The following is a 12,341-nucleotide window of genomic DNA, read 5'->3' on the forward strand; positions in this document are numbered from 1 at the left end:
CGGCTCGCCAGGCGCGGCCATCGGGCGCCCTCCGTCCGTCCCTCCGTCGGTCCGAGCGTGGGTCTGCCTGTCTGTCTATCCCTGGGCAGCCTCCTCCACTGCGCTCGGGCAGGCCAGGGGCGGGGCCGGTCGGGATCGGAGGCCAAGGGCAAGGTCCAGCCGCGCCGCCACGCTGGGACGACTAGGGTGAAAGGAGGCGCGGCGGTGGGGACGCGCAGGGAGGCCCGGGGACCCCACTAGGGGATGGCATCCAGGGATCCCTGAAAAGTGCAGGGACACCCCCATGCTCGTTGCCCGCCCTCTGCAACAAGTATTGTCCCAAACGCTTTGGAACCAGGAATTCCGGGTGTTTATCCCGATGAAAGAACCAACGGTGCGCAAGTGTTTGTAGCAGGAGTCTTGGCAGCGGCCACGGACCAACAACCCGGATGGACATCGTCTATATGCAGGGCGCTGCGAAGAGTTTAAGAAGATTCTCAATAAAGAGTTTAGCACAAGCTGGGCAGATGGCCGCAGGACTGGAACCCCAGCCATTATGGAGGCTGAGGCAGGAGGAGGCTTGAGAGTTCCAGGTCAGCCTTGGCACAGCGCTGGGCACACAGTACATGCTAATTAAGCTAGGGATTACCTTAGCTTGGTATGATCACTTAGTGCACGGGTTAATGACCAATGAGTTGTTCATTCTATTCGATTTTTTTTTCCAGTTCTGGGTATTGAACCTGGGGGCGCCACCACTGAACTACATCTCCAGCCCTTTTTATTTTGTATTTTGAGACAGGGTCTGCTTCCGTTGCTCAGGCTGGCTTGGAGCTTGTGATCCTCCTGCCTCAGACTTCCTGGTGGCTGGCATTACAGGCAGGTGCCACTGCACCAGGCAATAACCAATAGTTGCAAAATGCCATTGCAGAAATGCGTGAATGTGGAAAGTCGGTTGCTGAACACTAGGACGAGAGATGACAGTATAGAAAGGATATGATGTTCTTACAGGGGAAAAGAAGAAAAGAGAAAAGAAAGGGCCAGGGGAAAGGGATATGCTTAAATTAGGGAAAGTGGAGAAGGAAGTCTTTTTTTTTTTTCCCCTGTCCTGAGTCTTAAAGCAAGGTGTGTGGCTTTGTGTCAGAGTCCCCTGCCTCTGGCTGCCTTTAGAAATGATGCTGTGTACTTGTGGTATGTGCACAGATGAAAAAACGGAAGCGCACTAAGGCAACGACCACTTTCATTAACATTTATCATTATTTTTCCTCCAAGGAGCCCACACTCCTTTCAAGACTGGAGAGAGAGGGGTGGGATTGTGGCTCAGTGGTAGAGCGCTCACCTCCCCCGTGCAAGGCCCTCAGCACCACATAGAAATAAATAAGTGAGGGCTGGGGATGTGGCTCAAGCGGTAGCGCGCTCGCCTGGCATGCGTGCAGCCCGGGTTCGATCCTCAGCACCACATACAAACGAAGATGTTGTGTCTGCCGAAAACTAGAAAATAAATATTGAAAAACTCTCTCTCTCTCTCTCTCTCTCTCTCTCTCTCCCTCTCTCTCTCACACTCTCTCTTAAAAAAAATAAATAAATAAATAAGTGAGGATTGGAGAGAGGAACTCAGTCTTTCAGACACCCACCCAGATTTGCATTTGGGTAAAAAATCAAAACCCTCTGCACCCTCTCGCTGCTTGGCTGTTTCTGGGGGTCTTATCCTCATCTTTTTCTCTGGCCTCACCTTCTCCTGGGCCTCCACAGTATGGGTTCCCACAGCCTCATTTCCGCCTGTCTCTTTGAGTCTCCCCAATCCAGTCTGGGGTCCAGGAAGTTGGGGTCCTCTTGCTCATGTCCTCTGGAAGAGAAGGTCATAATGAACCCAGGGTTTGTTTTGAAGCTGAAGGGGCAGGTCTGCTGTTTGCTTTCACATCTTGTCTGTTTATTTGAGCTGCTTTGTTTGTAGAGTTTGAAGGAAATTAGGGGGAAGCTAAAGCCCGCTTTCCCTGCAGGCTGCTAACCCCCACCCAGCTGGCTTAGCCGCAGTCCTATTTCTTTGTATGTTTCAAGATGAATTTAAGGCATGGTCAGGGAGTCAGAAGAACATGGGGGAAATCGGGGGATGAACCAAGAAAATGACGTGGGGAATTCTAATACCTACTCTTCAGCTCTCAGAACCGCCTGTGGCTGCATGCAGAGCAGTCTAGATAAGTCCTTTCCCCCTGGCTTCCCATTCTGTGTAGGAAGAGAAGTTCCCAGGGGCCCACACTTCCTAAATGGTGGTTTTCAAACCCCTGGTGATTTGCTAAGATAAACCAGGGCTTCATGGTAGGGAGGGTAAATACATCAGCCTTATAGTGGTTCTGAATAACAAACCCCACTGAAGAAATTAATTATTTAAACAGTTCCTATGACTGAGTAGTTGAGAATCTCACTGTGTTTTTAGTGGGAATGCAGAGGGGAGAGACGGAATCAGATGCACCCACCATGGCAGCCTGCTGTAAGGCCTCATCCTCTGTAGCCACTGGGAAGGTTTTGATGACCATACAGTCTAATCTCTTAGTTATATATTGTTTAAGTTTTAGCCACAATGGTGATAATGGCAGTGGGAAATCTCTTATTTCATCATTTAGAAACAAAATGTTAAAAACTACCAAAATAAAACACTTTTTTTTCTTAAAGGAGCAAAATGGAAAAACTTCAAATATTAGGTTAGAAAGTAGTGTTTGTCCATTTTGGTGGATAACTTTGTAGTTAAATTCTGCCTACACATGTTATGTATTCAGTCTTTTGAAAAAATACAACATGCTGATATTTGAACTACTTTTAGACAAAACATTTCATCTTGGAGAATGAATCCAAAGTAAACCACATGTGGACCTCAATCTTTTAAGAGAGAGAGGGAAAAAAAGCCTCTTGAGATCTGTTTCTATGCAGATAATAGAACAGGGAATAAAATAAATTTCAAATAATACCTTCTTTAATATTATGCTGAACCTAATATGTTTTGGTTTAAAACTTACTAATCATTTATCATAGAAAATGCACCAACTTGCAGATTTCTAACGGGCTTATTGAGAGTGCGTAACACTTGTGAAATATTGAGTTAATTAGATTTGGGAAAGCTGTTGGATACCTCGATCCACAGTTTCTTTTCTTTTTCCAGCTGTGATATTGAACCGGAGGTAGAATTCAGCTCCTGAACCCAGAGGAGCACCTGCCAGAGGGCGCGCGGAGTCCTCCAGGCCTCCAGGGGGCAGAGGAGGACGCGTTTCCTTGCTGAGCATGCGCCGTGGGTCTGTTCTGTGGGCGTGGTCTCGCAGTGCGCCTGCGCGACGGTGGGGCGGGGTCTGGGCTGTCAGCCGGCGAAGAGGAAGGAGCCGGCAGCGTGCGGAGTGAGGGGCGGGACCGGGCGGCCTGCGGAGGGTCGGCGAGGGCGGCCGGGCCATGTGGGCGGGCCGGGGCGCGGGGCCGCCGGGGCCGCTGGGGTCGGCCGCCGCCGTGCTGCTGCTGCTGCTGCTGTGCGGCGTGGGGCCGGCGTGCGGCTCCGAGGACATCGTGGTGGGCTGCGGGGGCTTCGTCAAGTCGGACGTGGAGATCAACTACTCGCTCATCGAGGTGAGCGCCCGCCCCGCGCGCCGCCGGCCTCGCGCTGTGACCCCGGGCCGGTCGCTCAGCCTCTCTGGGCCGCCACGGCCTGGCGCCCGGCCCCGCGCGGCGTCCGCAAGCCGACGTATGGCTGCGGGTTCGGGCGCGGGGCCGCGGCGCCCCGAATCCAGACCGCAGCCCCTGGAGCCCTGACCCCGTTTCTCCAAAAGCTGGACCGCAGATCTCCCCAGACCTGCAGACCCCGATTCTTACCCACAACCCGGAACCCCCCGCCCCGCAAGGTCCAGTCCAGTGCTCCCCAGGTGCTTTTAAAAGAGCACCCCGGAGACCCACCCCCGGTAGAGCCGTGCTGGAAACTCCGCGGGGGGCGGCTGCGTCTTTACCCCCGCCTCCAGCTCCTTTTCCTCTGAAAGGGGAGCGTTGCCAGCTGTCCTGATGGGTGTCCCGGGTGGTCACCGGAATCACACTAGAGATCCGTGTAGAAGTTTTCTTTAGGAAAAAAAAAATTAAATTGTAAGGGTCTGTGAAGTGATTGTCATCCCAGTGGGATTGTGGCCCAGATAGCTTCTGAAAAGAGGACGCGGGAGGGACACGTGGAGGTAGGCTTCCAGGACACCTGTCAAGGTGGGTGAGGAAGAGCCACCGGGAGGGCTGGGCCTCATTTCCAACCGCGGACTGTAAATGGGACAGGGGGATGGAGGGGAGTGGAAGAGGCACACACCAGATGCCTGGGATGAGGTTTGAGAGAAAACAAAGGAAGGGGCAAGGAGATGCCAAAGAGACTGGGAAGGGACAGAGGCTACCCGAAGGCACCTTTGAGCTGCCCCAGAGAAGGCAGAGTGGAACAGCAGGATTGTACAGAACAGGTCGCCAAGGATTGTGGGAGGGGCGGGAAGTGGATTCGCAACACTTTCACCTGGCTTTGCTCCAAGTCCGGTTTCTTACCTGTAGGATGGTGTTGGGAGAGAAGCAGATGCTTCTACAGAGGAGGCTGGGTTGTCAGCCTCAGGGCCCCTCTGTCCGCTGTTCCTCTACCCTTTTAGTCCTAAGGGCTGGCAGGAGCTGCTGGGAACATGTGGGGTCCCCATGCCACCTTCTGGGTTTGCAGGCACATGGCATTTGAGAAGCTGTCTTCAAAGCACCCAGAGCAAAACAGGACACTGTCGCAGGCAGTTTGTAGTTTCCCGGGGCTCTGGGAGGAAGGGAAAGGCTGTTAGGGCACCCCCACCCCCAGTACTAATAGTGGCCTCCGGACAGAGAATTGTATCTCTTGAGCCCTAGGGCTGCCAGTCCCCCGCTTGTTCTTTTGTATTGGACGCTCCTTCTTTCATAATTACTGGTGATGAAATCAGACATTTCATATGAGTAACCTCACTGTAGATTAGGTTGCCATTCAACGTCCTCATCTGTACTTTATGAAAGAAAAGTCGGTATTTCATGGTTGTTTCTTGATGGTGCTCTCTGTGTCCCAACCTGGCTACCTTCCCCCTCTCTAGCCTTCTTCCCTCTGGGTGCTTTTGCATCCTATTCAGTCAACAACTTATTGCACTGCTGCATGTCCTGCAGGGTGGCCCAGGTGGGGAAGTGAACACACCAGAGGAAAGTCCCTACTCAGGGCATTGACATTTCTGTTCTTTACCTGTGGCCTGAGCTGTTAAAAAGAAGAATCATACTGGTTGCTGACACTTTAACAATTAAGAAATTTCACCTTAGAAACTGAATTCCTGATTTCTCTGGAAATCGCCTTGTCTTTGGGCCGCAGAGGTTGGCTCAGGTTGTGTAGTGCTCCGTGCCCCATTAGAGTAATGCCCCTTGACCTTGCCTCTGTGCCCCTCTAGGCTGCTGGATTTCCAATCCATGCTTTTAATTGTATGCATCTGAATTTCTTTATGGTTGGAATAAATTCATTTTTTATTTATTGAGGACCTAGTACCTAGGACACTGTCCCGGGCTCTGTGGTGTGTAAGCCATGGTTACTGCCCGTGGAGAACTCAGTCTACTTGTTCTTTCACACTGGGCCTTTCCCACTTGCAACACTGTGCAAGTTGCAAGTTTGTTGCCGTATACATCTTCTTAGTTGGTTGACTCTGTCATCTCTGTATCTTGGTCATGGATCATTCACATTTTAGAGGTGAGGCTCCTAGATGCCATCAGTCCCAGCTGCTTCCTTTTACATATGTAAAGACTGAGGGTCAGAGTGGTTCAGCCATTCAGGTAAGTTTAGGCAACTTTCCTAGAACTCAGTCTATGCCCTGCTGATTACACACGTTGTGTTGTTTTTCAGGTATTAAATAGTAATTCATTTGAGCCTGTGCTTCGTGTCAGATGCTTAATATACAGTGATGTGAATTCATTGTCTCTACCCATGAAGAAACAGCTTCTAGAGGTTAAAGGACTAGCCCAAGGTCACCCAGTATGTGGAAGATGTAGATACTGCTTGTGCCTCTTATTGGGTGAATAGTTTGTGCCTGCTAGTATTGAAGACACAAAGTTTTAGAGTCCTTGAGGAGAGGACATAACAGTAAATGTCTTTGATCTGTTTTTGTTTTGAGAATGAAAGAGAATTAAGCTTATAGGTGAATGTCCCTTTAGTTTATAGAGTCATTTGGACCTAATGATGCTGGTCCCCAGACCTCATCCCAGACCTAGTGGAGGAAATGAGGTGGGGCTCAGGGATCTGTGTTTTAACAAGCAGATTGGTTTCACTAACAGAGAATTTGATTTAGACCCAGAAACTTACATGAATAAAATAGAGACAGCCATTTAAGTCAATGGAAAGGCATTGAAAAGCAAGACTTTGGGGTGGTTTTAGATAGTCTCTAACCTGAGAACCATCAGATCCCACGACTGGGGTGGCTTCATCTTATTTTCTTGTTCCAGAGGCCTGATGTTCATTGCTGGCGTGTAGTGGGTCTGCAGCGAGCACATGCTTATTGCCTGATACGTTCAGGCATGATGTGGGCGATTCTCAGAGGCGATATCATGACTTGCATTTCCTTTCCCCTCTTTCCAGATAAAGTTGTACACCAAGCATGGGACTTTGAAATACCAGACAGACTGTGCCCCTAACAACGGCTACTTCATGATTCCCTTGTATGATAAGGTAAGGAGGGTGCCGGCCTTGCCTGCTTGTCTTTTATGATGGGAAGTAATTAGTGTGGCCTTTGGGCTGCGCCAAAAGGAAAGTGGCCTTTCCCACATGAGTAGATGCTCCCTGGCTTTGTAAATGATTAGAGGAACATGGCAGTGCTAGTCCAGTTCCAAGGGAGGTAACTTATTTATTCTTTTATGTTTATATTTATTAGTGCAGTGTAGTTGTACATAATAGTGGGGTTCATCCTGACGTATTCATAAGTGCATATAACATAGTTGGTCCAGTACTCCCCTTTTCCCTCCCCTCTTCCCTTCCTGTGGTCCTCTTTCTCTGCTGGTCTTCCTTCTATTTACTTTTTATTTATTTAAATTGGTGCATCATTGTTCTCTATGAAGTTGGGATGCCCTGTGATGCATCTGTACCTGCGCTCAGCATAGCTGCTCAGATCATTCCCATGAGGGAGATGACTTCTCAGCTGGTCTGATGGCACCCGAGGTCTCCAGGTTCCATGTTCATGTGACTGGAGACCTGGTTACAGCCCTGGAGGGGCCTCTGGTTACTCAGAGAGCAGAGGCTGGGGATGAAACTAACCCTAGCGCAGTGCTGCCCGGGACGCCCAGAGTGCCAGTGTGGAAAACTGACTTAATAAAAACCCTTAAAGTACTGTTTAAAAAAGATTCCAGAAGTTCCATGCATTTTCATGGGCTTTGTGAAAAAAAAAAAAAAAAAAAAAAAAAGATCTTTTGGGCTGTATGAAGTAAATTTGTACCCTTTGCTCCCTAATTCTGTCACCTCCCCCGTATAGCAGTGACCTTTGACAAAGGTTCTTGTGTGCTTCCTAACAGAGTGCGCTCTCTGCTTACAGTTGGAAGATACACATGCCACCTAGATGTGCCTTTGCACACTTCTTACACAGCCCCAGCCTCCTCCACATACTTGGAGATATAAATTCACAGGATGTTGTAAAAATAGTCAGCATTCATAGTTTTTTTTGTTTATTTATTTGCTTAAGTACCAAGAATTGAAGTCCTGGGTGCTCTACCACAGAACTACATCCCCAAGTCTTCTTATTTCTTATTTTGAGACAGTTTCACTAAGTTGCTGAGGCTGGCCTTGAACTTGTAATCCTCCTTCCTCACCTTCCTGAGTTGTGGGATCACAGGTGTGTGCCACTACACCCAGCTGTATATATATACTTTTAATTTTGCCTTTTTTAATACAGATGGAATTGCACAGTTGGAGTTATTTGGCCATTTGATTTTTTTTCCCCTCAATGTAATGGAAAGCTTTGCCGTGGGGAGGTGGTTTTCCCTGCCTGCTTGAGCAGCAGCATGCATGTGGGCCTGCTGCTGTCTTTTTAAAGGTTGTATCAAATGCCAGTCAGCCCCACACTGTAATCTATTTAACCACGCTCAGTGGATGGGCATGCAGTCTTGTCCCAATTTAAAAATTATTGTTAGCAACACAGTAATCTGTAGTCTTGAATTTACATCTATGCACAACATATGAGTTGATTTCTAGAGGTGAATTAGCAGGGTCTTGAAATCTGTTTTTTTTTTTTTTTTTTTTTTCTTAACTATTAATGTCAATCTTCAGGGTTGATAGGTAAAATCTAGTGTTAAATAGTGATTTTAGTTCCCAAGGATGCGAGCAAACCTTGTAGCCCTAGGCATGCGAGGAGTTAGTGGAAGACTTGGTTAATATTTGGTATAAAAAGACATGGGAGGTGCAATGTATTGTTTTTAGAATTCACAAATGGGCTCAATGGGACAGCTTCTGATTGCTTCAGTTTGCAGCCTCTGAAAGGAACCTAAGACTCATTCAGAAGAACACTGCTTATGCTCTGGATTTTCACTTCAGATGCACTAGTTTTTGATTACATTACACCAGTGTCATCAATTCTCGTTTCTTTAAGTTTCATTTTTTTCTGTAGGGGGATTTCATTCTGAAGATCGAGCCTCCCCTAGGGTGGAGTTTTGGTAAGTTAGCCAAATAACCAGATGTACCTCGTCAGGGCCCCATTATGTGCAGACATTGGTTGGGATTGGCACAGTCAGTGCCTGTTGAAGAGTTAAGCATCCGCTTCTCTCGTGGAAGAGGGCTTTTGTGTTGTCCCCTTTCCCTTTCCCTGTCACTTTAGTTTGGGTCTATCTTCCATCTGCCCTATGGCTGCCGTCACCTTTCTCAAGTCGGGCATCTTCTCGTGGACTGTTCCTCTTTTTGGAAACTGGGCCTTCACGGTTTCACCCCACGTGGTGTTGGAACAATATAGAAACCAAGAGTGGGGCTCGGTTCTTGTCCCAGTGCAGTTTCTTTTTCAGCACCTTAGTTTTTTTTTTTAGTTAATTGAACTGTTCAACCATTTAAATTTGACACTAAAGTCCAGATCTGTCTCTTGCTGCTGTGGGGATGGAACCCGGCCTGGCTTGTGCTGAGCTCCACCACTGAGCGCCAAACAGATCTGCTTCTTTAACGGGCAAGATCGGCCGCCTTGGGCCTCACCAGCCAGGTGACAGCCTTGGCGAGTCACTTCCCTTCCAGCCTCCGCCTCTCCTGTGGAGTCACAGTGGTTGCACTCCGGCCTTGGGGGGGGCTGGGCTAAGGGTTTAGAGAGGCCGGCAGGCAGCCAACAAGCGTTCGGCGCCAAGGAGCAGCCTGTCCCCACACACACGCGGGCTCCAGACCCTCCTGCTGTGTCTGTCTGTGTGGAGGAGTCTTTATTTTACCTGAAAACCTCATGGTTTTCTATTTTTTTCTCTACTTATTATTCTACACTCTTTGGAATCTTTCAAAAACTCTTCTTTAGACCCTGTTATAACGAACTCTTGAGTTTCTTCCCCAAAATTGAATGAATCACCAGTATTGAAAACTCGGGAGGTCACCGTAACATCCGTGTTCTCTGTGTTCCTGGGGTGTCTGGGGGGCTGGGGGCCTGGTGACCTGGGCCACACGGCGGCAGCTGGCTGCTCGCTGTCACTGCTGTGGCCCTCACAGGGCAGATGGCTCATTTCCTTTCCACATGGCTTCTGGGCCCTGAGCTCATGGCCCGGGCTAGCTTGGCTGGACTCAAGGGCTCATTGGGACAGGTCTGCAGCCTGCTTTGGGAGATGGGAGCTCTGCCACTCACAAACTCTGTGACCTTGGAGATCCTTTAGTGCTTCTGTGCCTCAGTTTATCCCTCAGGAATGACCCCACTCCTGAGGTAGTTGTGGGGATAGTGCCCTTGGCTCGGTGCCTGACCACGGCTAACAATGTGAATAAAACTGGGGGTCACAGTTTTCAGTGGGGCCCCAGGATGCCCCTGGGCTGGAAGATTCTTTCTGGGCTCTTTATTCTCTGAACCCTGGTTCCTCTGGGGCAGGAAGGCAGGTGCTGGGGACGGGGGTGGGAAGTTGGCTTTTCCTTGCTAAATTTCTTGCCCCCTTGGGTCTTGAATCATGGAGTGTAGTAAGTGTTGGTAATGTGTGGAGCAGCTGGCCGTGCGGGTGCCTTTCTTAGTCCCACAGTGTCCCAGCACTCACCTTGCCCGTGTGTCTTTGCCCTCCCTTTTCTTCCCTCCCTGATCCCCTCCTCAGAGCCGACCAACGTGGAGCTGTACGTGGATGGCGTCAGCGACATCTGTACCAAGGGCGGAGACATCAACTTCGTGTTCACGGGCTTCTCCGTGAATGGAAAGGTTGAGTGGGCTGTTTCCACCCAGGGCTGGGGGGTCTGGGAGCTCTGCCTCTGTCATGTGTGGAGCAGGGTAGATCGAGGAGGCAGGTTAGGCTGCTGGCCATGCTGCCCCCACCTAGGACATGTGCCCACGGTCCTTCATAGGGCGTGGAGTTGAAGGGCGCCTTCCTCTGCCTGCCTGCCCAGGTGCTCAGGCCTCCTGGGGCAGGGGTGCACCTGCTTCCGCCCCTTTGGAGCAGTCTCTGGTGGAAGCTGAGCTCTGGAGGTGTTTGCACAGTGGTGTGAGTCTGACTGCGTTCCCCTCCTTGGCGAGGTCTCCCCTGCTGCCCAGCTGGTGCATGGTGGAGATGTGCAGGCTCCCGGCTGACTTCATGGCAGGCTCGTTTCTCCCTCAGCCCACTTTATGTATGGGCTTCTTAGTGAAGTGGGACCGTGGGTATTTTTTGCCATCCAGCGGTTTATAAAATCGTGGTGCATCTTTAGCGGAGGTTCCGTGAAACAGGGTCATTTTACTGTCACTGTTGGCTCCCCCACCTCATCCTCAGAGAGAGGGTGTTCATAGTTAATGTCATCTTGTCAAAGGTGTCCTTGACCCAGAGAAGGTTCTAGTTCCACTTAGGGGGCAGGAGTGCGTGGCAGTGACTTGTGGAGAGATCTTTGTTGGCCAGCAGTTCTGTCCTCCTTCTGCACACAGGTCCTCAGCAAAGGGCAGCCCCTGGGTCCTGCAGGAGTTCAGGTGTCTCTGAGAAACACTGGAACAGAAGCAAAGATCCAGTCCACGGTCACGCAGCCTGGAGGAAAGTGAGTGGCCGTCTTACCTGTCCATGTAGCTGGAGCCGGGCTGTGATGGGGGCTGGAGACTTTGCATTCAGGAGACTTGGGTACAGATCTTGATTCAGCCTGCTAACTTCCTGCAAGTTCATGCCCTTTGGAGCCCAAGTTCCTTGTCTGTGAGATGGAAGTCATTTGTCCTGTTGCACCTGATTAAATATCCCTTAGCACCCACAGAGCACCTGCTTTAAGCCGGGCACTTAGTAGGCCTTCAGGTAACAGCTGGGGCTGGTCCTAGAGTCTGGTGGCCCAGGTTTGCATCCTGGCTCCTCCATGGCTAGCTGTTTGATCTGGGACAAGTCACTTAACCCCTCTGTGCCTTGGTTTCCTTAATTGTAAATGAAGGTAGTTGTGGAACCTGCCTTCCACGGTTCCTGGGAAGAGTGAATTCATATTGTTTCAGACTGGCCAGCCTGGATTATGTGCTTAGTAAATGTTCGATCAATATAGGTTAGTGTGATTATGATTTAACAACATGATTTTATCACATCAAAACCATTTTGTAGTGGGAACTGTTGATTACCTAATTAACCTTGCTTAGTGAAATTTGAAGCATTTACTTAATGGATCTATATAGTTGCAAATGTTAATAGATGTGCCAAGATTAATAGTTCAGACTGATAATTTTAGAAGCATTCAAATCATTATTAGCTACTTCAATACACAAGACGGACTGAATGGCAAAATCAAAGATTATCGTGGGTTTGCCAGGAAGTTATCCAATTTAAAAATTTTGTTGGAATTATTTTTCATTTTGAAATAAGCTTCCCTCTTCTTGATTGGTGCCTCTTTAGTCCTGGTTTGAGGTGGAATGTGGAGCTATGCCTTGTGTCCTAGGCTGCTGCAGGTTGACTGTTCCTTCTCCAAAGTGCTGGGACCAGAATTGTTGCAGGTTGCAGAACTTTTCAGATTTGGGAATATTTCATACACATTATGCAATATCTTGGGGAGGGGGCCCAGGTCTCAGCCTGAAATTCATTTATGTTTCCTACACCCCTTATGAAGGTGATCTTACACACATTTCTAAACAACATGGAACGTGAAACAAAGTGTCGAATGTGGGACTTTTGACTTGGCATCAGGTTGGCACTCAAAGCCTTCCGGATGTTGGAGCGTTTGGGTTGGTTTCCCGGTTAGGGATGACCTCACACAACAAGTGAGTCTCGAG

The 12,341-nt window shown here is 49.3% G+C and overlaps 1 protein-coding gene across 2 annotated transcripts in view; it reads left to right on the forward strand.

The window, feature by feature from the left end:
* The first annotated feature begins 3,296 nt into the window (after positions 1 to 3,296).
* LOC107146827 (nodal modulator 3) overlaps positions 3,297 to 12,341 on the forward strand; it is a 43,891-nt gene continuing 34,846 nt past the window's right edge. Inside the window, exons 1-5 of one of the 2 annotated variants that reach the window (XM_015491103.2) lie at positions 3,297 to 3,582; positions 6,587 to 6,676; positions 8,601 to 8,646; positions 10,243 to 10,343; positions 11,037 to 11,143. In XM_015491103.2, coding sequence (XP_015346589.1) covers positions 3,412 to 3,582; positions 6,587 to 6,676; positions 8,601 to 8,646; positions 10,243 to 10,343; positions 11,037 to 11,143 — 515 coding nt within the window. In that variant the 5' untranslated portion in view covers positions 3,297 to 3,411. The remainder of the gene's footprint in view (positions 3,583 to 6,586; positions 6,677 to 8,600; positions 8,647 to 10,242; positions 10,344 to 11,036; positions 11,144 to 12,341) is intronic. The other variant, XM_048789555.1, reaches the window with a different exon arrangement.

The sequence above is a fragment of the Marmota marmota genome, unplaced genomic scaffold, assembly GCF_001458135.2.
Source record: "Marmota marmota marmota unplaced genomic scaffold, marMar, whole genome shotgun sequence".
NCBI classification, from domain to species: domain Eukaryota; kingdom Metazoa; phylum Chordata; class Mammalia; order Rodentia; family Sciuridae; genus Marmota; species Marmota marmota.